This window comes from Brachyistius frenatus, unplaced genomic scaffold, assembly GCF_029030835.1.
Source record: "Brachyistius frenatus isolate BFR_SWC_R1_liver_20210118 unplaced genomic scaffold, ASM2903083v1 Contig_150, whole genome shotgun sequence".
Classification (NCBI taxonomy): domain Eukaryota; kingdom Metazoa; phylum Chordata; class Actinopteri; family Embiotocidae; genus Brachyistius; species Brachyistius frenatus.
In genome coordinates, this window is record NW_027210749.1 from 13,568 (window position 1) to 39,690 (window position 26,123).

A 26,123-nucleotide genomic window follows, 5' to 3' on the forward strand; every position below is an offset into this window, starting at 1 on the left:
TCCAGACTGCAATCTGCAGAGTCGGCTGCAGCATCAGACAGATGTGCATGCAGGTTTTGCCTCCTTAGATTTAGTTCAGGATCATCGGTGATGGGCTTACGTCCAGGCGTGGGCAGCCTCGATTTGTCAGAATCAGAACCGGCCAGATGTCATTGGACTCATTAGATTAATCTGCCACAGACCACACCGCTGCCAAAGCTCTCTGCAATGTAGGTTGTCTGAAACCACGACTTCCAGAAGTCCTCAGACGGCTCGACCTTTAAATGTTTGGACTCGAGTGTTGAAGCGTTTCCCCCCTGAAGTTTGCCAACCGACAACCCTGCCCTGCTACGACGGAAATGGACGCTGCGTCGTTCCGCTTCATTTCTGTTGCATCAAATATGGTCATGTTGTAGTTGGGAGTTTTTAGAACAGGTTGAGTGATTGGGACAATTTAACTTATTGTATTTCAAAGTTTCCCCGAGTGTCTTTTGATCCGTTGAGCCCACAGCCGGTTCGTATGGCTTTATATTTCTGAGGCTGATTACTGATTCAATTTACGGGTGCTTTTCAGCTTGAAATTTCATAAACTAGCTTTGAGCTTGAGGTTAAGTATTGTGATGGAGAGTTCATGTCTGAAACCTAAAATCTGATTTAATCTGGCTCCACAATCCACACATTGTCTAACGTTAGCTACTTTAGCTACACTGTGCTAACGGGTTAAGTATTATTATCGAGCACAAATATTATCTTTGAGACAATACTGCAAGGTGAGGTTCTTGTTGTGGCCATTAGTGGTATTGCATTTCAAGGTGCTTGGAAAGTGGCTTTAGCTTCAAGATGCAGTAGTTGCCCATCTTGGCTCCGCCCACCCATCGTTCGCTGCTTCAAGTCTTTACTGTGATTGTAGTCTGAAATAACGGTTTGCATTGAGGTTCACTCGCAAACAGTGACCAGTGGGAGTGGCTTAAGTGTGATGACGTTGAAGTAGCATCAACGATGGTGGTGAGTAGGACATACTGTGGTCCAATAGTATCAAAACGAACTCGAGGTCTACGCCAAGTCGGATGTAATGACCGAAAGCAATGCCAGATGGATAGCAGCCAGACCTACATATCCACGCCATCAATTTGGGTCTGGGAACACCAGGCGAACGGTTGCTACGTGCTGCTGGCACATCAAATGTGTGACTGTCTGAAATTCACCTCTGATCCACTGACTGTGAAATCTGTTGAGCTGGTGCATCCGGATTATTGCAACCACAGACTGAAAAGCAGAACAGTTTTTTGCAACTGCAGTTTGTTTAAAAAAAAATGCTGAATGTGTTGTGAAACGCACCTATGTGTAATAAATTCAGGGCAGCTTATGGTACTTTTAAGAGAACTCGTCAAAGAACCGACAACATTTTTCAGGTAGAGCAGGAGGCAAAGTTGATATTAAAAGCCTTTATTTAACAGATATAATGCCTTAAAACACTTCACTGAGATATATCATATAACCCATCTATATAGAATAACACGACAGATAATACTGAATGATCCAATCTCATAAATCCTCAATAAGTGCCTGCTTTATGGCTAAACTATTTCCAGATCTCATCTTTCGATATTTTTTGTTTCCCCTTTTTGCAACAGCATTTTTTTATTTTCCTGATTTTGACCACATGGATGTACAGTATTATAGTATTGATATGTCTTGTTAGCAGTGAGTTGTTCATGTAATTTAAAGGCGGGAAATTCTACAGGAAAAATCTCCATGTTTTTGCCTTTCGTCTTTTTTCATTGGACAGTGAGTTGTTTTTTGGAGGTTTGGATGCTGAGCTGCTTCCCCTCCTCTCCTCCTCAGATATGCTGCTGCTGTGGACCGGCGCCCTGCTCGCTCTGCTGTGCCTTCTGTCCTCCAGTCAAATCCTCCACCAGCACGCGGGTCATGTACACCCTCTTCCACATCATGAGCTGCGCCGTCTCCTGCCTCATGCTGTCCCAGACCGTCTCCGAGCTCGTCAGGGAAAATGTGAGCGTGTGCGCGCTGTCGTATTGATGCATTGAGGAGCTGTGCCTGCTGTCTGAGGCTAATGGTCAACAAAAACAACCTATAACTTCCTGTTAAAGTTGGAAACAATAGCTCAAGAAGGCTGGATTGTGATTCTGTACAAATAACTTACTTTTAAAACACAATTGAGGTAATCTGGCAGCAGGAAATGGCCCTACATTTTAGCCAATTGACCTCCAAAATATAATCAGTTCATCCTTGAGTCCAAGTCAACGTTTGTGCCAAATTTGAAGAAGTTCCCTCAATGTGTTTCTCTGGTATGTAGTTCATAATAATGGAACGGACATCTCAGTCACCTTGACCTTTGACCACCGAAACCTAACCAGTTCATTGTTGAGTTTAAGTGATTGTTTGCGCCAAATTTGAAGCAATTGCCAAAAGGCGTTCCTAACATTTTGCTTTCACAAGAATACAAGGACTTGAGGTCACTGTGACCTTGACCTTTGACCCCTATAATCGAATCAATTCAACCTCAGGACCAAGTGAATGTTTGTGCCAAATTTGAGGACATTTCATCGGGGCATTTTGAACTGAAGATATTTAGCAAATACTTTTGGAAAATAATATTAAGCAATATTTACCAGCCTGATTATCTCAAATTATGGTGGTTTATTTTTTTATGTGACATGAAGTGAATGTGTGAATCTGTGCCTCAGATTCACACATTCACACGGATACAGCGGTAAATAAATATGGCGTTTGCGTTTCAGGTGCCTTTCTTCAACATGGTGTGCGACCAGGCGCACGGCGGAGGCCACTGCGAGATGCTGGTGGGCTACTCGGCCGTCTACAGAGTCTGCTTTGGCACTTCCTGTTTCTACCTGATGATGGCGATCTTCCTCATAGACGTGAAGTCCAGTCAAGACTTCAGGGCGCTCATACACAACGGGTCAGTCCCATTTGTTTTCTCCTCGTCTTGCAACTTTTTCGGTTTAATTTTCAGGCAAAACAGCTCACGAATACAATCGTGTTCATGTTCAGTAGAGATCAAGCAGCAACCTCTGGGGCTGAAAAATCATTTTTGGCTTCAAAAGCGAGTCGATCCCTAAAGACTGCTGTATTGAAATAGCCACTTCTGCAGCACAAATAAACAAGTTTACAGCCTGGTACAAAAATACTTTTGGTGTCTACAGCAAATTTCTCACAACGATTAGTCGGGGAGGGAAATGTTGTGTAACTGACGCATTGAAAGTGTATCAAGACTTAAAATAAGGGCGAAGCTGTTTTGAGTGACAGGTGTGAACCATAGACTGTATATAAAAGTGGACGTCACTGACTAAACACCATGTACTGTAAATTCTGAAAAGCATTTTGTTTCTTTTAAATCACAATAAGACCTCAGCTCACCTGAGCTCGCCCCGCTGGTCTATTTAAAGCTCTTTGTGGTCACACTTTCCATTGCAAGCACGCTCGATTAGAGCCGTGACGTCGCCCGGATTAGGATTTGACAGACTGGATTGCTGCTCGTCTCTGGTATAAATCTACTCCCAAGAGTCTTACTGGTGAAAGGCTTTGGAGCCCTTTGGCAAAGGTTACAACTGTTATGGTGGTCTGTCGGGGGAGCGGGGAGGTAGCGGGGGGGGGGGGTTGACCCAGTGCCCTGCTGGAACCTTCTTCAAGGCCAGACTGAGTCACACGGGGCCTTTGGGCTGTAGTCATGTGTAAAAGCTGCTCACTCCTCTTGTGGGATTTAAAATTTTGTTTTGGTTTAATTAATGATTCAGTCTGTAATACTTTTATCACAGAAATAACTATTATTATTATTCACGAAAAATAAACAATATAACTGAACAACAAACAAAAAACTCCACGAGGGAAACACGATCCAGAAAAAGTGGGGTGGAATTAACTCAACATTTCTTCGTGAGTTAATTTAACTTAGTTTTATTCATTTCAATTTAACTTAAAAAAGTGTACATTTCTATATTCTAGCCGTTTTTATTTTTACATCACGAGTTTATAAACACAAATTCTTCTGTCGTGAATTTATATATACAAGTTGACTGGATGACCTGCCGTGAGTCCCCTTAACTCATTTAATTGAGTTAAGGGAACATTATCGGCTTACGGCCTTCTTCTCGGAGAAGAAACCCTCCAGAGACTCATCACTGTTGTCGTAAAACACTCTTAATCTTTAAACGAACAAATTTACAACAGAGAGGCAGACAGGAGAAAGCAGCACATTTTAGAGGCAGGGACCAGTAAATGTTGGACATTTTACCTTAAAAAATATATTAACTTTCTGTCAGCTGGGTATTTGACTTCACACACAAAGAAAGTTCTGGCAAAATTTCCTTTTTTTTAATTTTTTTTTAAAGAATATATGAATCCTATAGCAGTAAATATAACTAAGTGTATTTAGAGATCCTCCAAAATGGTCAAAATATTGCTTTTTAACACAATTCAAACAAGTTTCGAGATTCACCTATTTTTATTTTCACGTGATAATGATCAGGACCCAATGGATTAAAAAATACACAAAAATAAAATGTATTCAAAAATTCTTTTAAATGTCTTAAATAGATCTAAATTATTTAAAATAGTTTAAAAAAAAACAAACTAATTTAATGTTTTGCAGTGAACGGTGGGTTAAAACTTGTGTGGTACAATTATTTAAAGATTATTTTTAACAGTTCTTTTATGGAAATTATTGAAGTATCCACAGAGATATGGAAAGAACAAGCTAACGTTTACAACAAACCAGTATTTAAAAAACAAACAAACAAAAAATAAATTGTAAAAAAGCTTGAAAGTGAATGCACTTTTGTTTTTCCTCGCAGCTTCTGGTTCCTGAAGTTCATCACCCTGCTCGGGATGTGCACCGCTGCCTTCTTCATCCCGACAGAGTCCTTCCTGCATGGTGAGTGTGTTTTCTCTAATAAATCTAAAACTGGTGGTGTCACTACCTCTAAAATCCTCCTAGAGGGCAGCAGAGATCCACTCCTGGGGACAAAAAAAAAAACAAACCCCACTCTGCAGCCAATTCATTATTGGACCATAAATCTCCGTTGCTTGGATCCACTTTGTCTGGGAACAGTAAACGTGTTGGTGATACAAGCCTGATATCAGAGCTGATTTATGATTTACAGTTTGCTTTCTCTCGCTTTCACTTCCCTGAAATATATCAATCTCTCTTTTATGGCTTTCAGCTTGGCATTATGTTGGTGTGGTGGGAGGATTTGCCTTCATCCTCATCCAACTCATCCTCATCACAGCTTTCGCACACACCTGGAACAAAAACTGGTGAGTGAGAGGGGGAAGGGGGGGGGTCGTATGAATATTTTATGTAATTGTATTTAAGTGACTAAAAGTAAGTGGACATTTTCTTTTTGAGGTTCCAGAGTTGCAATTTTAATTGTTTCAACATCACCACCAGCTCCATAATCTAATGGTTTTGGTTTTTTTTCCCAGTTTATTGAGTTAAAAACTTGATTTGTTCTGCACTGAATTGTGACCTCGACCCCATCCAACATATTTTAGATGAACATGAACACTTACAACAACATCAACGTTGGATCTCGCTGATGCTCTTGTGGCTGAACGGGATACGAAAAAATTAAAAAAATCTCTGCTGCTAACATCTGGTGGAAATACTGAAACCAGAAGTGGAGGATGTTAGAGCAGCACATAGTTTTCCAATGACATGTTTTAAATGTTTGTGTGTCCAAATATTTTTGACCTCATCACATGAGGATAAAATAAAAAAAATAAAAAAATCCTCTAAATCCCAAAATATCAAGAAGAAAACAAGATATCTGTTCCCGTAAAATGAATTATTGTCCTCATCTTTCTTTTTTTTCCCCCCTCGTGAGTTATTGGAATCTTTTCAGACCTTTAAGTTGTTCTAATAAATAAGGAAATAAAAAACTATTGTTTTGGGTCTATATGACTCAAGAGTTATACGTAACAGAAGAGGTTTTAGTGATTGAATAGTGCTGTGTCTGGTCAACATGGAGAGTTCATACTTCAGAAAACTGAAAGAATAAATGTCCTGTATGGATTTAGTGAATTTTCAGGCTTCTAATTAAATAATATATGAAGTGCCTTACACTTAATTACAGTGTCATAGACTGTATATAAATTGGATGTAGCTTCGGGGTCTGAAAAATGAGGCTGTAGTGTCTCAAGCTGCAATACCAGCGAGTGCCACTAGAGGTCGGCTCCAAAAAGCCTCCGGCTCCATAGACTCCCATTCAACTTCTCTCATCAAATCCAAAGTGAATAAAATGTGTCCATCAGTTATCTCGGTGTTGTTAGCTAAAGTCACTCCTTCTTCTTAGTTTTCTGGAGGTCCATCTGAAAATAATCCCTCATTCATTAGAAAAGAAGATTCAAGAAGACCTGTTTTTGGGGGCGTGTCTGTTTGATTGACAGGCCTGTGGTGCAGTCAGGTTACAGCTATCGGTGGGCGGGACGTAGTATCGTCAGGTTTCTAATCAGATCAGTCAGATCCACCGCTGGCTCCTCCCCCTGAGCTCGTCCAAATATGGTCACTTCCTGATACCAAACCGTTTGCAAGTAGAACCTCACTGCTCGTATTCCTCAAAATATTAAAATCCCAATTGATTAACAAAAAAAAACCGCGAGGTCACAAATCCAAGAACAAACAAGCCTGTGGTTCTTTGCTTCTGACTGTGCTAGTTTGTTATTTAGGGCCCCTTCACAGCTTTTTACACAGTATACAGTAGAGCAGAAACATACACCGTGTACATGAACACATTATAAACATACACCGTGTACATAAACACATTATAAACATACACCGTGTACATAAACACATTATAAACATACACCGTGTACATAAACACATTATAAACATACATGGTGTACATAAACACATTATAAACATACACCGTGTACATAAACACATTATAAACATACATGGTGTACATAAACACATTATAAACATACACCGTGTACATAAACACATTATAAACATACACCGTGTACATAAACACATTATAAACATACACGGTGTACATAAACACATTATAAACATACACGGTGTACATAAACACATTATAAACATACACGGTGTACATAAACACATTATAAACATACACCGTGTACATAAACACATTATAAACATACATGGTGTACATAAACACAGTATTCACATACTGACAGCAGCCTGAGTCACAGCTGCAGAAAAGCATCACTGGTGATGATTGATTTATCTTCTGGGCAGCAGCAGTTATGTAAATCATACACACTCACTTCAGCAACATCTGTCCCGAACACATAGACAGATGTGCACACATGCAAAAACATACAGAAGGACCACTATGGTTACGTTTCTCTACCAGAACTTTATTTCTGTCCTTTACTTTTCTTCTAGTTTGTGGTTTTACATTCGTCTCTGTGGTTGCAGAGATTTATTCGTAGATGTGATTTTAGTTTTACATTTGATTTTATTTGTATTTTTTAATTCACTTCAGTTCACTTTGATGAAGGAATTGATCGTTCGTGGAAAGTTGTGATACCATCAGATGTACTTGACACGTTTTATTATCAAAGAATCAGATTTTTCATTTTTATTTTACCAGTTGAGATCAAAATCTCTTTTACAGCGATTCAAACACAATAACTTTTAAAAAAGAAAAAAAGAACTCATTTTTTTATTATTCTACTGATAATATAGATTTTTTTGAATATTCAATTCATGATTTGTATCTATAAAATGTTAGAAAACTTGTGAAAAAAATGTCCACTAATGTCCATCAGACATCCTCAGATGTCTCATTTAGTCGAACTAACTGACTAAATATTCACTTTACTGTCAAATAAAACAAAGAGAAGCATCAAACTGTCACATTTGAGAAGGTGGAAACAGCAAATGTTTTAGATTTTCTGTCAATCAATTAACTCATCAATCCTCTGACATTTATATGAAGCTCTGCAAATATACCAGAAATATATCACACGAGGAGAAGTGTGAGTTTAAAAGGCCGAAGTGTTCGTGGATATGATGAGTCAGCTGGAAGTCAAAGAGCATGAATAGATCAGCAGATGTAAATCAACCAATGCAAACGTGACTTCGGTGATTTTGTCTCAGCTCATTTTTTTTACGCTTTATTACTTTCTTCAACAAGTTTACTTGTTTTCCTCATTTTTCTTTTTATCGTTTTATTTTTACCGTCGCGTCTTCATTCGATCAGCGCGGACTCGTCCGACAGCCCGGCCCGTCCTAGATGGTTTTTTATCGTATCCAGCTGCCGTCCGTCTCTCTCAGACACCTCTGAACTTGTAGCCATGGCAACTAAGAGGATTTATTCAGTCAGGTCCTTTCCGGAGGCAAAAAGCACACAGCTAGGAAATCCTCTTATTGCCCTGACAGTGGTATGATGTTTTCATACAGCCCCCCCCCCCCCCAATCCACCTGCTCCCTCTCCCTCCTCCCCCGAACATGACTGGCTACCTTCTGGGTTTACTGGGCAGAAAATGTTTGGTTTTTTTTGTTTTTTTAATGGTCTCGGCCCTGAAATTTATTCGATTTCACTTTGCCACATGTGCAAAGTAATCCAGCTGGCTGCGTTATTATCTCTTGCATCATCTCAACATCGCTGCTGGTTTAGTTTGCATTTGTTGACATTAAGATTATTTACAGAGACAAATAAAAAAAATAAAAAAAGACTCTGGACATTACGACCTCCGGTGCAGATGGACGTTTCTGCATGTGCTGTTGCATAAAATGTCTGATAGTTTTATTTTTCATGCCTCCGCGTTGGCATAAACGTTCACTTGGTCCAAAATAAATGCTTGATTAGAATTTTTTTTTAGGTCAAAGGTCAAAGTTAAAAGTCGACTTGTGCGTCGTACAAGAATGTTTCGAGGGAATTTCTTCAAATTTGGCACAAATGTTCACTTGGTCCCAATGATGATCTGATTAGATTTTGGGGAGGGGGTGAAAAGGTCAAAGGTCACTGTGCCCTAATGTTGAGCTATTTTCATGAATGTGATTCCATAGGGATGGGCTCGAGGGAATTTCTTAAAAGTTGGCACAAATGTTCACTTGATCAATGTCAATGTGGATTTTGGTGGCCGAAGGTCACTGTGACCACCTTTTGGTCAGATACAGAATTAGTGACACTAATTCTTTGGTGTCAACCTTGAAACGGTGATTATGAACACACATCGGACCCAGTGACTCAGCACAAATTGGACTAATTGTTGTTTGTGTTGTGTGACATGAAACACAAGCATGAGAATAATTTTAAAAACGCAAGAAAAATGCAAGCAGCCTTGTAATATTCTCATTTTGGAATTTATTTCTAATAGATACCTTTAATTCAGACACACACACACACACACACACACACACACACACACACACACCGGTGGCAGTGGGGTTCCATATGTTGCCCAAGGACACTTCAACATAAGAGATGGGAATTGAACCACCAACAACTTGTGGACCAAAAAAAAAAATAAAAGATCAATGAGCTCCAGAAATTCTTGATTTGCAGCATAAATAAAATCACTCGCAGGTCGACTTGTGCGTCACATTTATGACACCGTTCATTAAACAAAATGTCCTCACGTGAAAACTCCAGGTGTGTTTCTCTGTGTTGATGCTGCGTGAAGCTGAAAGCGTCCGTCTGTCCTCGCCTCAGGTTGACCGGTGCAGCGGAGAACAAACGGTGGTACCTGGCGGTGATGTGCGCCACCCTCTTCTTCTACACCATCGCCACCATGGCCTTCACCTTCATGTACAAGTACTACACGCACCCCATCGCCTGCCACTTCAACAAGGCCCTGCTGTGGATCAACCTGGGACTCTGCGGCCTCATGTCCTTCATCGCCGTGACGCCGTGCGTGAAGCAGAGTGAGTCGATGAAAAAGCGCCCCGTCGTCGATTCTCGACGGCGAAACATAACACTCGGCCCGTTTCCACCGAGCAAACGTTCACCTGTCGAAGCCAGATAATAACAGTTAGATGGAAGCTGGTTGTTTCTGCTTTGTCTGCACACGTCTGGGGTTTCGTGATTGAAACGTACAGAACAGCTGGATGCAGAGGTGAGAAGTAACTACGGTACCAGGCTGAGGTTGGTAGTTTACTTCAGTCCTTCCATTTGGGGAGAATCTACAGAAAGTCATTTTCCTGAGCGTCGTTCTGTCGGAAGTTTCTTCCTGTTAGAGAGTTTTTCCTTCCAGCTGTTGGAGGTTTCTTCCTGTTAAAAGGGAGTTTTTCCATCTTCTGTGCGTAGCTGCTGTTGGGTAAAACTCCTGTATCTAGAAATGAAAACATTTTGGGAAATTTAAAAAAGAAAATATTCTATAAATCTGAGGTACATTTTGAGTCTTTTTTATTCATATTATATGATCTTTGTCATCAGATGGATTTTTGTGTAGTCGTTTCAGAATTACATAAAAAAAAAAAAAATAGAAATTTTGTATCACCCCGTAGAGGAAATTCAATCAGCTTAAATATCTCAAACTGGACGGCAGGTTTCGGCCCTTTATTGACAAAAATATCTTCAAATTTGTGGCTTTTTTAAAGCTTGTTGTGGCACTTTTTACTGATTTATTACAAAATGATATTGATTTTTTTTTGACGCATGCAGATCAGTTTAGTTGGATGTTTTTACAAAATAAATGCTGATACATTTCTGAATTTTCTTTTAATACACTAAAACCAAATATAAGTAACTAAAATGAATCAATAACAACATGTCTGTTTAAATGTTCTCCATTGACACCCACTGTTGTGACAAATTCACGTTCAGAAATGTAATTTTCATTGAAGTATTCCTAATTTAAAAGTATTTTAATACTTTATCTCACCTCCTGCTGTGTGTGTGTGTGTGTGTGTGTGTGTGTGTGTGTGTGTGTGTGTGTGTGTGTGTGTGTGTTTTTTAGTGTGTTTTCTGACCGTGACTCTCTCCGTCTCTGCAGAGCAGCCTCGGTCCGGCCTCCTTCAGGCCTCCATCATCAGCTGTTACGTCATGTACCTCACGTTCTCGGCGCTGTCGAGCCGCCCGCCAGAGAAAGGTACGATAACTAACGCGGGACGCAGAGCAGAGCGAGTCTCTGTCCAACGTTAACACAGAAAAAAAATAATTAAAATCAGACGGAGAAACACTCCAAGGTTTCTTTCTGGACGTTAGTTAGAAGAGAAACACACATCCTGTCCTCTTCGAGTTAAAGGTCATCTTTTTTTCTTTTTGATGTAGGAGAGTCACACGAATCAATTTTTTCTTACATGAACGATGGATCAAATGAATGTTTGTCAATGGAAAGGATTCCCACAGAGAATTGACTCCCTTTCCTCTTCACTCAGCTCCACTGAGCGTTTTAGCCTCTTTCAGCAGCTCGATTTCACTGCTCTTATTGTTATTGTTGGTATGAACGAAGTATTCTGGCTCATATTTCCACCCATTTCCTCCACACCTGTATATTCAGATGTGTAAATATTTTTGTCATGATGGTAAAATACGACTTAAGGATTTTGCACATATTCGAGTTTTTAAAAGGGGAAAACTTCTGCTGCAAAACCAACGATTTTCAGGTTAGACTCCAATGAAATTCTTTTGTTTTGTCATTTTCGGGACATTTTTTCTACACAAAAGTACAAAACCAGAAAGAGTTAGTCGCTTAGTGCGACTCTCGACGGGACGAACGACCTTTTAATTTCAGTTTGTTGGACATGTGACTGCAACCTTGGAACTAAACTCTTATTTTGAAATTCATCAAAAGTTTGGCTGCATCTCATAATGCTGTCTTACTGGGACTTAATACACAAGTGCCCACACACACACTCTCAATCCTCTATAATTTGCCTCAACTTCCCACTGACTCACCTGTTGGCTCCAGGTGAGACAAAGAGCCTCCACATGACCAAGACATTAGTGCAGTAGCTTGTAAGAGGAACGGTCTTATCCGGGTTTACATCTAAATCACACATGCAAATAGATGGTAGATTTGCACACACACACACACACACACACACACACACACACACACACACACACACACACGATGTGGGATGAGATGTGCTCCGACACGCTGCCTGCCGGGCTGCCGACCCGCGCTGAGGGCAGACCGACAGATATTCGTTTCACATTCCTCGTTCATCCACTGACAACATAATTGCGCAGGAACACAGCCTGGCGGCGGCGGTACGCTCGTCCTGCCGGGAGCTCGACGCACGCCGGCGAGGAAGACCGCAAAAACACAAGAGTTCAGATCCGAGGAGAAGTCGGGAAACGCACGAGGTCAAAGCAAACCAAAGCTGTTTTTAAAGTGAAGCCGTTTATTAAAAAAAAAAAAAAAAAAGAGGGTGACACTCATATTCAACACTCAGCACACTACAAGTACCGTGATGATGCATAAAAATAAAATAAAAGAAGTGTGAAACTCTGGTCACTTTTAAACGGCCCCCATCTTGGCTCTATAGAAGAAGGGGGCGGGGCCACCGACATAAAGAATTTTCAAATTAAGGCGTCTGAGGAAGTTGCAGCTGTTTCTGAACAACAAGTTCTCAACACTCCTGCAGCATCACCCACTTTCTGATGATGGTTTCAAAAGATATTCGCGACAAGACTATAATTTAAATATCTAGCCGGCGTGATTATTATAAGTTCATCGTGTGCACCAGAACTACTTTTTAACGTGAAGGTTGTCACGCTCGAACATACGTCAACTCAGCAGGCGAGAGATTGACACGTTTTTGGTTTTTTTTGCACTGAAGTTACCGACACAACAAGCATAAAACTCAGATTAGCCCGTCGGCAGCAGAGCATTAGTGACAATTTTATTTTCAAGAGAGGAGTTCAATCCAATCAAATCGTGAAAAACAAAACAAAACAAAAAATACATATGGGTGTACTTTTCCAAAATAAAAATCCACAATATCTTCTAAACAGCTAGTTGGGAAACTAAAAAGTATCACCATGTGACGCAAAAAAAAAATAATTGACAAATCAATAAAGCAGGACTCCTTTCAGGTTAATGGAAAGTACAACTACCCACAGCTGCCCTCCAGAATCAAACAAAAGAAGTGGACCCAAACAAACCAAAGTCAGGGGGTCACTGGGACGGGGAGAGGAATCTGGATTTGAAGGAAGCGAACTTTCACACCTTTGCAATAAAATAAATAAATAAAAACTTTCAACACTTAAAAATAAAAATCCACAATTTCCCCCCAAACACAAACCAGCGAGCCGACTGAAGGCGTCGACCCTCCGGAGACAAACTGAGCTCTCAAGCAGCCTCTTGATGAAGCCTCCCATCAGGCTGGTTACCACCAGCTGAGGGGTGGGGGGGGGGGCATCTCAGGTGTAACGAATGACTCCTGACGAGCCTCCGACCTGAATCTGGCAGGATCCCTGTGATCATGACAACCGACTACATTAATTATCCACTTCACAAGCTGGTAATCGTCAAAACGCACGTTTTCGGTGGAACGTTCCTTTAAAGTCTCGTCAGGCTCCAAGTTATCTTAAAAGTTCATCAAATTACCCCCGAAAACATTTGATGTTTTTCCAGCTTTTCTTTTATATTTGTGTCATGCTGTGTGTGTGTGTGTGTGTGTGTGTGTGTGTGTGTGTGTGTGTGTGTGTGTGTGTGTGTGTGTGTGTGAGAGAGAGAGTCGTGGCAGTGCAGGACACTGTAGCAACTTGTTGAGAAAATATGCACTCTGAGTCGGTTATAAAAACACCTTTTCACCACAGACTGAGAACCACACACACACACACACACACACACACACACACACACACACACACACACACACACACACACACACACACACACACACTAAACTTGACACACTCTGCTGCTCTGTAATATTTCATTTCCACCACTCTGTTGCTGAGTTTCGTTTCTCCGCCGCTCTAATTCAGGGTTCTTCACCTGTCATGGTAACATCTCCAAAGGGGGAAGTGTGTGAAGTGTGTGTGTGTGTGTGTGTGTGTGTGTGTGTGTGTGTGTGTGTGTCCTCCTTACTGTCTTCTGCAGGTCTTTGTTTGCCCCGTCTGTCCCCAGAAGGATTATTCTGCTCTGAGCTCACCATGACAAACACATGCACCGTAATCCTCGTGTTCCTCAGACGGAGAATTAGTCCGGGGTGAGACTGAAAGGACTCAACTCCCAAGAGCACGACGAAGTTCCGTCTCCCCTGACGACTCCTGACCCCAGTGTGTGTGTGTGTGTGTGTGTGTGTGTGTGTGTGTGTGTGTGTGTGTGTGTGTGTGTGTGTGTGTGTGTGTGTGTGTGTGTGTGTGTGTGTGAGAGAGAGTTTGTGTGTCTATCTTTATGAGGACCGGGCACAGTCCAATGTACAGTGTATATTAAAAGTGTTCGTAGCTTTGGGGTCTGAAAAATGGTTCCGATGCAGAAGCGCTTTAAGCTGCAATACCAGCGAGTGCCACTAGAGGTCGGCTCCAAAAAGCCTCCGGCTCCATAGACTCCCATTCAACTTCTCTCATCAAATCCAAAGTGAATAAAATGTGTCCATCAGTTATCTCGGTGTTGTTAGCTAAAGTCACTCCTTCTTATTAGTTTTCTGGAGGTCCATCTGAAAATAATCCCTCATTCATTAGAAAAGAAGATTCAAGAAGACCTGTTTTTGGGGGCGTGTCTGTTTGATTGACAGGTCTGTGGTGCAGTCAGGTTACAGCTATCGGTGGGCGGGACGTAGTATCACCAAATGTCCAACCATATTGAATCAGATCCACCGCTAGCTCCTCTTTCCGCTCGTCCAAATATGGTCATTTCCTGCTCCGAACTAGCAAAGATGGCGACGGACAAAATCCGAACTCGAGACTTCAAAAACGGCCGTTCACAAACCGACGGGTGACGTCGCCGCTGGTTGCCGCTTGATTCCGACTCTGTTTTAGGCTTCAGGCTACAATTAGTTTATTTTTAGGCATTTAGGTTCGTGAATGCACGAAGTTGATATTTGTCCTCCCAAAGCCAGCAGAACAAACCCGTGTGTGTATATTAGAGTCCTGTAATTAGTCGTGTTTTCACTGATCTCAGGTTCCTTTTTTCACCATTGACACACAAACACTGAACTCCTCTCAGGAATCCAGGAAATGACCTTTCAGACGCCGGACTGGATTTCTGTACGCTTGTGTGTGTGTGTGTGTGTGTGTGTGTGTGTGTGTGTGTGTGTGTGTGTGTGTGTGTGTGTGTGTGTGTGTGTGTGTGTACATGCATGTGCCTGTAGGGAGCATACAGTGCATATTTGTGAGCGCTCTGTTGTTTGAGTGTCCAGAGGGCGAGTCCATCAGAGAGAGAGAGAGAAAAGTGCATTTTACAGTGGATCCATTTTACAGTGGATCGAAACCTTGACTGGGTATTATCTCCCGATACCATAAAATATGAACATATTTTACATAGTTCTGAAGGATTATTTTGACACTCTGTTGACAAAAATCGAATTTGTAGTTTAAACGTATGACAGATTTTCAATTTAAATTAGAAATTAGTTTCAAAATACAGAAATTCTTTTAAAAACCACCCAAAATTCTACCATTTAAAAACTCACGCAGATTTATGTGTAATGGAGCATTTTCTTCAACATACCGAGAAAAAGACAACATAAAAATATAAGCTATATAATAATATATAATATTATTATTATTGTTTTATAATATAAAATATCTAGTCATTATTATAATTTAATATGTGTATCTTGAGCTAATTTGTCTTTGTTTTTTTTGGGGGGTTCAGAAAAACCAAAGACTAACTGTTTTTAATATTCTGCTGCTCTCACTTGAAATAAACCGGATGGGCAGTTTCCTTCTGAAATTGGACCCGCTGTGTTTGTTTTTTGTGTGTCAGTTGTGTATCAGGGCATGAACATGACCGTCTGTTACCCCAACGTGGGACAAAACGGCATCCAGAACGAAGGCAACGCCGTGGCCATAATCGGAGCCGCCATCATGTACTGCTGCGTGCTGTTTGCTTGGTGAGTCGACTCGTCGCATCTCATTAAAACATCACTGTCGAATATCTTTTCTGGAATAAATCTTTAAACGTGTTCGAATCTCATGTCGCCGCCCCCCCTCCCCCAACCCCCCCACCTCCCCCCGCAGTAACGAAGCTTCCTACCTGGCCGAGGTGTTCGGACCGTTCTGGATGATCAAAGTTTACCGCTACGAGTTCCAGAAGGCCACCTGCTGCTTCTGCTGCCCCGAGGAGGAAGAAGGTTTGTTAATGGACCGCTCTGAACATCGTTTTAATTTCCCCTCTTACGGGAGCTTCATGGTGCATTTTTTTTTTAAGCATTGTAATCATGGAAGATATGGACAGAAAAAAAAACAAAAAAAACATGGGACTTAACTGGAGAGAGTTTTATGAAATCACAGATTTCTTTTAGGGGGGATTTCCTTTGAGGAACTGCAGCCATATTGTTTGGATGTCATGGGGAATGGTCTGCACATAATGTGGCACATTCAGTTGTCCTGCTCGAGGACTCTTTGGCATTTGGACAGGAGGCGGCGGGGGATTGAACCGCCGACCCTGCAATTAGTGGACGACCCCAGTCTACCATCTGAGATGCAGCTGCACCAAAATTTGTCTTCGTAGTTCGATTTAATTTTATTTGTATAGCAGCTAATCGTTACATCGGCTGTATGACATCAGAGCAGTTGACACGGATAAGCCGAGACCTTAAAGTAGTGTAGACGGAAACCCGTGAATTCTCCCAATCGAGCAAGTGACTGTCAACATTATGGAAGAAATAATGATAATTAATTTGAATTTAGCAACTTAAGCAGCATGAACCAAACAGGATTAGATTTTGTTTCCCTTCACTGACATGAACGAGGTTTTATGACAAAGAAATCATCCGTCAAACGACTTTGATCAAAGCTGCTGGCTACCTACAAATTTTATGACTGCTAAAAAAAATTTTAGCCACACCGGCAGCCCAGTTCTGTCGCGATGTCACTTCACCAATTTGCTACTAGTTGGATGGATTGTCTTCAAATTTTTCCCACAGACTTCCTGGTACAGCCAATTGTCCTCTAGTGTCTCTTTGAGGTTGAGATATCTTCATTATTGTCGGCTGGATTGCCGTGAAATTTGGTACAACCATTCAGTTTGTCCAATACTTGATAAGCAAATCCTTAAAAGCCTCAGTTTTAACATCACCGTCAAACCTCGAGCCTGTTAAACACGAAGTCTTTAGCATTCAGTTCAAATTGTAGGCTCAAAGATATTTCCTCCATCGGGTGTTAAAACACGTCTTCGTTCTCTCACGGAGTTATTCACATTAGTTCGATCGTCTTCGTCAACGTATTTATTCCGTAAATGTACCATGAATTCTCAACCGGACACTCTCGCTCCGGATTTTCCAGCCGAAGAGGAGTTCGTGATCGATGACGAGACCAAAGGCTGCCAGAAGGTGATCTACAACGAGACGCAGAAAGTGGCCTACAGCTACTTCTTCTTCCACTTCGTCTTCTTCTTGGCCTCGCTGTACGTCATGATGACGCTCACCAACTGGTTCAGGTCGGTCCGGGGGACATTTCCAGACTTCCTGTTTTGGTTATTTCTCGTGATTTCTTCAGGAAACTTTTCCCCGTCTTTCCTCCAGCTACGAGTCGGCGGTGCTGGAGACCACCTTCACCCACGGCAGCTGGTCTACCTTCTGGGTGAAGATGTCGTCCTGCTGGGCCTGTGTGATGCTCTACCTCTGGCTGCTGCTGGGCCCGCTGTGCAGCTGCCAGTCCGAGTCACGGCCGCGGCGCTCGCGCATCAAACGGCGCTCGGGGTCGTCGCGCCACGTCACCGTCAGCGTCTGAGACTCTCCGCGAGGGGAGGCGGAGACACGCGGTGCGACGCGACGCGGACACCAGGACGGGCGACTCTGAGCCGAAGCGCCCCGCGGGAGGAGATTTCCAGGAGTCCGGGTTATCGGGGTCGAGGGTCAAAGACTCACGGCCGACGTGAGAACAGAGGGCTCGGCCGCCCCGGTGATATGCGAAGAACTGGGTTCAACCCCGATGTCACAGGTTCGACACCCTGAAATGAAACCGCTAGCGAGGACGTGACGCTGGTTTGGACACACTTAACGTATGAATTGCCAAAGGGATCCGAAGGAGTGACTGCCACTCTGTCTAACGTGGGAATTTACAGGAAGTAGTTGGAAAGATGGACACATTTATGAATTTTTACTGTTTAATTGTAATAGTATTTTTGTATTTAGACATTTAATATTACAACAGGAGAATAATTCTAGATATTTGCTGTAGTTATGCGACAGAGGGGAAAAAAAACCCATCCCAAACGTTTAAAAACGAAGAATCTGCCCTAAAACAAGAGCCTTCTTAGTCCTCTGATCGTAGACAAACATGAACAAATCTTTCAAAAGCTGAAAACACAGAACCAAGATTGAATTTAAACATAAAACATAAACTCTCCTCGCTGACGTTTTGATAAAAATCTGAGCAACATTCCCAGAAATAAAGGAAATATTCAGGTGAATTCTCGCCGCTAGACGTATCGAACCATGTTCGAACAAAAATTGTGTTTAATCTGTTCAATGTTTCAAATTCTTTTATACATGAATCATCTGTCGTTTTATTCGTATACTGTGAAATTCACAAGAAAATGTTAAATTCCAGTCTGAAATTTCAGTTTCCATCCAGCTACATTTAACAGTTAAACTGTGATTGTATAACGACATTTCAACCATCGGCTTCTCATCTCACATTCAAATTCTTTTAAAAACTAGTTACGGTAAAAAACCCTTAAAAAAATAAGTTTAATATTTTGGCACATACACTTTGGAAAAGAAGGACTTCAGCACATAACTCCTTTAAAAAAAAAACACACAAATGTTTTATTTTATATTTGTTTGTGAACATTAAATGCTTCATTAAAGACCTTTAACCTGGTAAACTGGGCAGTTTTGAACTTTGGACAAAGCTAAGCTAGCTTTTCCATCTGTTTCCAGTCTTTATGCTAAGCTAAAGCTGATTGACTTCCGGCTCTAACACCACAGTGTATCCAAAAATGTCAAACTATTGCTTGAACATCTAATGAGGACTTTTCAATCCAGTGTAACTGTTGCGAATTACCCCAAAACTCAGATTTGAAACCAGCTGGTGGAGAGACAATGAATGAAAAAGTGTTTTTTACTCAGAGAAGTTGTTTTATTTGATTTAGTGCTGATCGTTACAACCCAGAAAAATGTACAGACAGAACCGGTTAAATAGGATCTTTTAATCAATTCACAAATAACTCCCACTTCCTGTTGATGGAGCAGCTTCTCATCTCTGACTCAGAGCCAAAGAAAGATTTGTTCATGTGTTAAAGTAAAACCTACGACGGAGTATTCGGGCCCTAAAAGAAAAAAAACAATTGAAAGGAGGATTTTTTTTTTTAAATTTCGCAGAAAAAAGCCAAAATTTTAAGAATAAAGTCGAAATGTTACAAAGGCAGCAATTTGGACCCGTTTCAAATTTCTTCTCAAAGTTTCTAATTTCTTCTAGAAATTTCAAATGTATTCTCGAAACAGTATTTCAACTTTAATCTCGAAATTTTTTACTTTATTTTTGAAATTTTGACTTTATTCTGAAAATAGTTTTTCAACTTTATTCTTGAAATTTGTACTTTATTCTCGAAAGCAAAATTTGAAAATGAATTCTCCTCCTCTCATTTTGTTTTCCATTAACGTGGCCCGAAAACTCCGCCGTAAAGACTGATGTCTCAAAACACTACTGGAACAAAACAAAACAAAACAAAACAACAAAAAAAGATCTGTGCAGCGCTCCATGAAATTGACTTTTAAATGCTCGGTAAGAAAAAGCTCACAAGAGCGACTGAGAGGCAGCTAAACATGATGATGTATGATGTTGTGAAAGGTCAACACGACACTTCTATATGTCCAGATGGGATTAATTCTTGTTTACATTTTATCTTTGCAATTTTTTTCACTATTTTAAAAAAAACAAAAATTCAAAAATTGAAACCAGGGTGCTCAAAAAACTAAAAAAAAAAAAAAAGCACTAGAAGCTGTCTCATGCCTTCGAATGAAGTAGTCGCTAAGGTGAACGTTTTTTGTGATTTTAAAATAGCCCCCTAAAAGTTCATGTGGAGAAGCCTGCGACTGGTTTCCACCATCCCCCCCCCCCCATCTCTTGAAGGGAAGCTGAGCCGACCGTCTGTGATAACTTCCTTACAGTTAATGAGCAGTAAACTGACTTAGTAGAAAAATACATGTGTACAGTTATATTACCTGCAGTTGAATGTAATGTTTCTGTTGTTGTAGACGTAAAGCTTATTTTTTTTGTAAATACACTGTTTTCTTACAAACGTTGGCTGTTTTCATGTCTGGTAGCTTTACTTCCAAATTGCAATGGCTGGATTTTGTGAACTTATAGAATAACTTTACATTAAAAAAAAGTGAGTCATTATTATAATTATTATTATTTATACACCACGTAGACAAAGAAACTCTTTTGGCACATTTATATGAGGTTCGAGAGCAAATGTAATATTTTAAATGCATAAAAACAAGGCACAAAATTTAACTGACTATTTAACACATTGCAAACTTTCTCACAACAATTAGTCAAATTATACTTTATATATTTGTAGCTAATCAGTGCCACACAATAAAATACTATATATTTTAAAATCTCTTTCGTGTAAAGTATCAAAGAGGAGCAGACCTGATTTAAAACACTCGAAAAAAAAATAAAAAAAAGAGTACCATGAACAATATGAGACGTTACACAAGTGACACACAAGCAATGTGTTATGATTTTAAGCTTTTTTTTTTTTTTGGACATAAATATATTGTGAAGCATTATGTTTTTTAGATATCATGAGTTAAAGATAAAAGAAAAATCCACTTTCTAAAACCAGCCTGTCCCTGCGTTCAAATATGCACACTGCAATATTATTTAGTATGCCAGAAACAGATTTAGTATGTGAAATGAAGTGAAGTACAAGGATGTCCTTCTACATTCGGTCGTAATTCTCCAGTCTGCAGACCAGCCTGCTGCTCTGGCTGTTCTGACCCACAATCCTTTGCAGCGGCAGAAGATACGTCACACGGCCTGAGCAGCGGAGAGAGTTGGTGGCGCTGAAGCTCCGCCCAGTTGCAACTCTCATTAAAATCTCATTAAAATGAAGCGTACTCGCATACTTCAAATTTCGCGCCGCGGATCGTGACGGATACGACCGAGAGTGTCAAAGTTCAATGCGCATTTTTATGTTTTTACGCATACTACACGCAACAGTACATACGTTTTAAGGGGTAGCTGCACTACGTACTAAAAGTAAAAACAATAAATTGTATGCGATGTGAAACGCAGGGTACATTGTTTATCGTTTCAGTGTCGGCAAGTCCGTTACTTCTGCCTTTCCTACATTTCCCAAGATGCAGTTCAAGAATCGCATTAGAGAACTTGTACCTGAACTCAGCTGTAGATTAGATGTACTGTAATAATGGGTTACAGCAGGCTTGGACTCGTACTGAAGAACGGACGTTAGACTATCTGCATCGCATTTTCTGCAGTTGTAGTATCGACAGCTTTTAATATCTCCTGAGAGAAGTAATTATACTGATACTCATTATGTTAACCAGCGTTATCAGTCTGGTCTCCCAGAAATACTCGTCCTACACAACTATATTGTGTTTCGGTGGCCACTAACTCACCGGCTGGATTACATTCAGAGGGCAACACTTTGTTTGAAATGACTGAAGCGTCGAAGTCGCACAAGTTGACGCAAAAAGCCATCGACATTTCCTGTTGTTGACGTGGTCTTGTTGGCTTTATCGGACCGGGACCTTCCACATGCACTGCGGCGGTTTTTGCAGCGAAGTGTGAAGCTTCAGGGATCCCAAAGTCCGGGGCCATCGTGGATTGGGACTCCCTCCGGGTTCGGACGGGGTGCCCTCCCGAAGAAGTGAAGGAGGGTCTTGTTCTTCAGTGAGGGCAGGATGACGCGAGTAACTGACAGCCGGATTGGTGCGGCAGCGAAGCAGGTGTTGTACCGGACTATTTTGGCGAAGAGGGAGTTGAGCCAAAAGGCAAAGCTTTCCATTTACCGGTCGATCTACGACCGTCACCGATGGGCAGGAGAGCTTTGGGTAGTGACGGAAAGAATGAGATCGAGGATACAAAAAGGAGTTTCCTCCGAAGGGTGGCCGGGCTCAGTCTTAAGGGAAGGAGCTCCGATATTTGGAGCAACTCGGAGTAGAGATTCTGCTCCTTGTCATCGAAAGGAATCCGTTGCGGTGGTTCGGGTATCTGATGAGGATTTCTAGGCACGTCCAACCAGTCGGAGACCAGAACGTAAGACCCAGAACATGGTGGATGGATTATATATTTTGGGAACATGTTGGGATCCTCCACAAGGAGCTGGGAAACGTTGCTGGCGAGAAGGAAATCTGGGCGAACTTGCTTGACCCGGATAAGCGTAAGAAAATGGACGGATGGATTTCCTGTTGGTATTTTGGACTTCAAACATTTGCTGGTGCACAAACTCTACCGAGCTGCTGGAAATATCTGAAACATGAAATAGGTTTGGGGCAATGTATCTTTAAAAATAAGCAGAAGATAAATGTTGAATTCTGTTCAATGGAAACCAAATTAGCTGTTTTTTTTAAGGTGGATTTTTCCTTTAAGTTTACTCTCGCACAAAAATACAATATTAAAAAAATAAATGATTGCTGTGGTAAAAAAAAACAGCAATAACAAAAAAAACAAAAAAAGGCCATTTCAGTCAATGTTCTTCTCTTTGGTATGTGTTTAAAGGTGGGCGCCATCGTCCACCTAAAGTGCTGTATATGGTACAGTAAGCTGGTCGGGCTTTTAAATAAACGTGGAGTCTTTTTGGTTTCTTAGCGCGGTCTGTCGACGATCAAGCAACCGTCAGCACGTCGCATGGATCACACGGATGAAGCTTCAGTAATGAGCTTCAATCTCTCGTGCGCGCACACACACACACACACACACACACACACACACACACACACACACACACACACACACACACACACACACACACACACACACACACACACACACACACACACACACACACACCGTGTCGTCACTCACGCCCGGTGGTCCGCCGGTTGTTTGGGTCCCCGGTTGCTGCAGAGCCTTTCGAGCGGCCACAGAAGCTCGTCCTCCCTCGGCCTGTACGGCACCACGTAGCTCTCCTCCTCCAGCAGGATGCGGTTCAGAGTGCGCTCATAGTTAATGTGGCGGCGCACCATCAGGATATACTGCCTCCCCACCTCCACGTGAGGGCAGTCGCACACGTTCTGCACCCACAGGAACTCCCGGTGCTCCAGGCGGAAGCGGTTCCGGTAGGTGTGGATGATCTGGACGTCGTAGCGGGTCTCCTCGCCTCGGTAGAGCTTCCCGAGGACTCGACCTCGGAAAACTAACAGGGAACAGAGATATTTCTATGAGTTCGTATCCGGACAGGCTACTAAAAAGACAATAAAGCTCTGAAGGCCCATTTTACCAAAGTCCTTCTGACAATATTGTCTCTGGCGTTCCCTTCGACCTTTGACTCGATGGCATTTCCCGCAATACCCTGAAGGATAAGAAAACCAAGGCATAAGTGAGCTCACAAGTACAGACATGACATAAAAAAATAAAGACTTTATCCCGTAGGAATACATCCACATGTTGGGAGATGCACTCGCTGGCTTTCTTATTGCGGGGGATTAGATGAGGAGTTTGACATGTATTAGCCTCGTCCCAGGCCTCTGAACTGCTGCCACCAATTTTTATCACTGATTCAAACAAGCCCACCGATGTTCTCATTAACAGATGTTTCCGCAGCGTTTAGGATGAAGGACGTTATGTTTCCGTGGCAACAGAATTACATTAGTAATACAGGGTCTTGCAGGTCAACTTCTTAAATATACAGTACGATGCAACAGATTAGGCACTAAAAAGTAAAGTGAAGATGCTTCCAATAGTTTTTATTTATAAGTGCAGTAAAGAAATCTAAAATTAAATCAATATTTGGTGGGACGAAGGTCTAATTAGCACTAATTCTACTGCGTACACCTTTCAGGGTACTTGGCAAGATGTTTTTTTTTTTTTAAAGCATCTTGGAGAACTTGCCACACATTTTCAGCGGATTTGAGTCTTTTTAACTGTTTTCTGTCTCTTCATGTAACCCCAGACTGACTCCATGATGTTGAGGTCTGTGGGGACACGTCTCTGTACGACTTGAGTTTTATGTTTTGGCTTGTCGTCCCGTTGCTGAATGAATTCAGGGCCGATCAAATGCCCTCCCTGACGGTATGGCATGATGGACAAGAATCCAAAGTGCCTAAATGTAGCACAGGTTAGGATTAAAATGTCCATTTTGAGCTCATACTCCAACTCCCAACAAGACAGAAAAGCAGTCATATTTCCCCCAAAGCATTTTGAGTATCCCTTTTAATGTCATGGTGAGCGGGGTTTAGCTCGTTGGGGTACGAGGTGGACGTACTTCCAGGTGAGGGCTGAGGGAGGAGGTTCCTGTGGTTCTCCTCCCGCTCCAGGCGGGGCAGGACGGGCTGGTGAGGGCGTTGGTGGCGGTTGGAGTGAGGAGACTGGCGCGGCGGCTTGGCGGGCTTTAAAACTAGAAAGACACAAAGACCACAAACACTTTTGTCAGAAATAGCTTGATTCTGAATGACACAACTTTTGAATCCCTGGAGGATTCGTGTTCGTAAAACCTCCCAAAAATATAGAAAAGTGAGTGTCTGACAGTGTTAAAGTTTATGTGCTTGGAAGGTAGAGACGGGACCAGCGGCAACACTCAACACGTGAAGCCGGCAGCAAGAGTTTATCTCAAGCGGAAAACTGACGCCAACAAGGAAGCAGCGAAATCTGCAGTTCCTTGAATGTCCACTAGAGACCAACTCCCGAAATCGAAATGGACTCGATCCTCACAGACGGCGGAATCAGGAACTGCCGAGATGGCGACGGCCAACTGAGCTTCAAAAGTGCTCTTCGGGAAACCTGTGGGTAAACGTCACGGAGGCTACGGTCTATCTTCAGTCTTAAAGACTTCACGACACGCCCCCAAACCTAAACCTAACTCTAACCATGGGTGGGTTCTGTGTTAATTAAGAAAAGGGACCATTATCATTCAAGTGAGTGGATACCATCTTTGGTTCGAAGCCAGTTCCTTTAAAACATCCGTGGTTTTGGCATGAATCCTGTTTTTTGGAGCGATCTAACCAATCATCCACAATCAATTTCCTTTTTTCCAATTCCACTGCACGACAACACACCAGAGTCAAGTCGAGGGATGTCTTTTTCAACTCAACATACTCTATTTCATCCTGTGTGTTCAGGCTTCAACTATAGGCTTGGACATGTTTTCTGCTTTTTATTTCATTACGGGACTCCTGGATTCACTTAATGGTCTGTTTTAACATCAAAAACTGCAAGTGCTATTCAGCTGTGTTTGTTGTATGAGAAAAACATTTGGATAAATGAGTCTAATACTAATAAAACAGAAGACCGCTCACAAAGTCCCCTGCAGTGTCTCAACGGTCTGATTTCACAAGGAAATAACATCCACAAAACTTAATGTTGCATCATAAAAAGATACAATTCAAAACCCTCCCAGGATTCCTAAAACAGTTTCTTATGTTTCAGGCGAAGATCATCTTAACCTGATTACGTGAGGAATCAGGACCTGAATGTTCTCCCCCGTTACCTCGCAAACAATCGACACAACAACATATTCTGTTTTGGCAGAAATCCAGCAGCTGGAAAACGTTTCCAGAAGAGGCTACTGAGATTTATTACAGCGGTGGATGGAGTCTGACAGGAGGCACAGGTCCTCGGGCTGCGCACACATTTCCATGTGAATGTGAGTAATTAAGGAGGTAAAGGGGCAGATTCAGCACACGTGTGCTGCTGCTTATCATCGGAGATAAACCAGCTGCATTCCTCAGCAGTAGCAGCAGCAACAACAGGGTCAGCCTGCACATAAACTATGATTAGACTTGAGTGTACCAGGCTGATGGATTGCTTACCCTCCATTTTTTTGTTTCGTTGCACCCTTTTGAACAACTTCCTTCATCCTTCTTATCACAACGTGACTGAGAACACCTGTAAGGACGTGCAGGGTTTTCCAATAATGTACGATGAGAAAAT

The 26,123-nt window shown here is 41.7% G+C and overlaps 2 protein-coding genes across 5 annotated transcripts in view; one reads left to right on the forward strand and one right to left on the reverse strand.

Moving 5' to 3' along the window:
- serinc4 (serine incorporator 4) overlaps positions 1-20,301 on the forward strand; it is a 33,066-nt gene extending 12,765 nt beyond the window's left edge. For both annotated transcript variants that reach the window (XM_069715978.1, XM_069715979.1), the window contains 10 exons: positions 1,825-1,992; positions 2,742-2,920; positions 4,812-4,891; positions 5,181-5,274; positions 9,645-9,856; positions 10,927-11,022; positions 15,820-15,946; positions 16,074-16,186; positions 17,340-17,493; positions 17,579-20,301. In XM_069715978.1, coding sequence (XP_069572079.1) covers positions 1,825-1,992; positions 2,742-2,920; positions 4,812-4,891; positions 5,181-5,274; positions 9,645-9,856; positions 10,927-11,022; positions 15,820-15,946; positions 16,074-16,186; positions 17,340-17,493; positions 17,579-17,786 — 1,431 coding nt within the window. In that variant the 3' untranslated portion in view covers positions 17,787-20,301. The remainder of the gene's footprint in view (positions 1-1,824; positions 1,993-2,741; positions 2,921-4,811; positions 4,892-5,180; positions 5,275-9,644; positions 9,857-10,926; positions 11,023-15,819; positions 15,947-16,073; positions 16,187-17,339; positions 17,494-17,578) is intronic.
- adamtsl5 (ADAMTS like 5) overlaps positions 19,907-26,123 on the reverse strand; it is a 37,773-nt gene continuing 31,556 nt past the window's right edge. For all 3 annotated transcript variants that reach the window (XM_069715981.1, XM_069715980.1, XM_069715982.1), the window contains 3 exons: positions 24,460-24,591; positions 23,476-23,547; positions 19,907-23,391 (listed from right to left, as the gene is read on the reverse strand). In XM_069715981.1, coding sequence (XP_069572082.1) covers positions 23,057-23,391; positions 23,476-23,547; positions 24,460-24,591 — 539 coding nt within the window. In that variant the 3' untranslated portion in view covers positions 19,907-23,056. The remainder of the gene's footprint in view (positions 23,392-23,475; positions 23,548-24,459; positions 24,592-26,123) is intronic.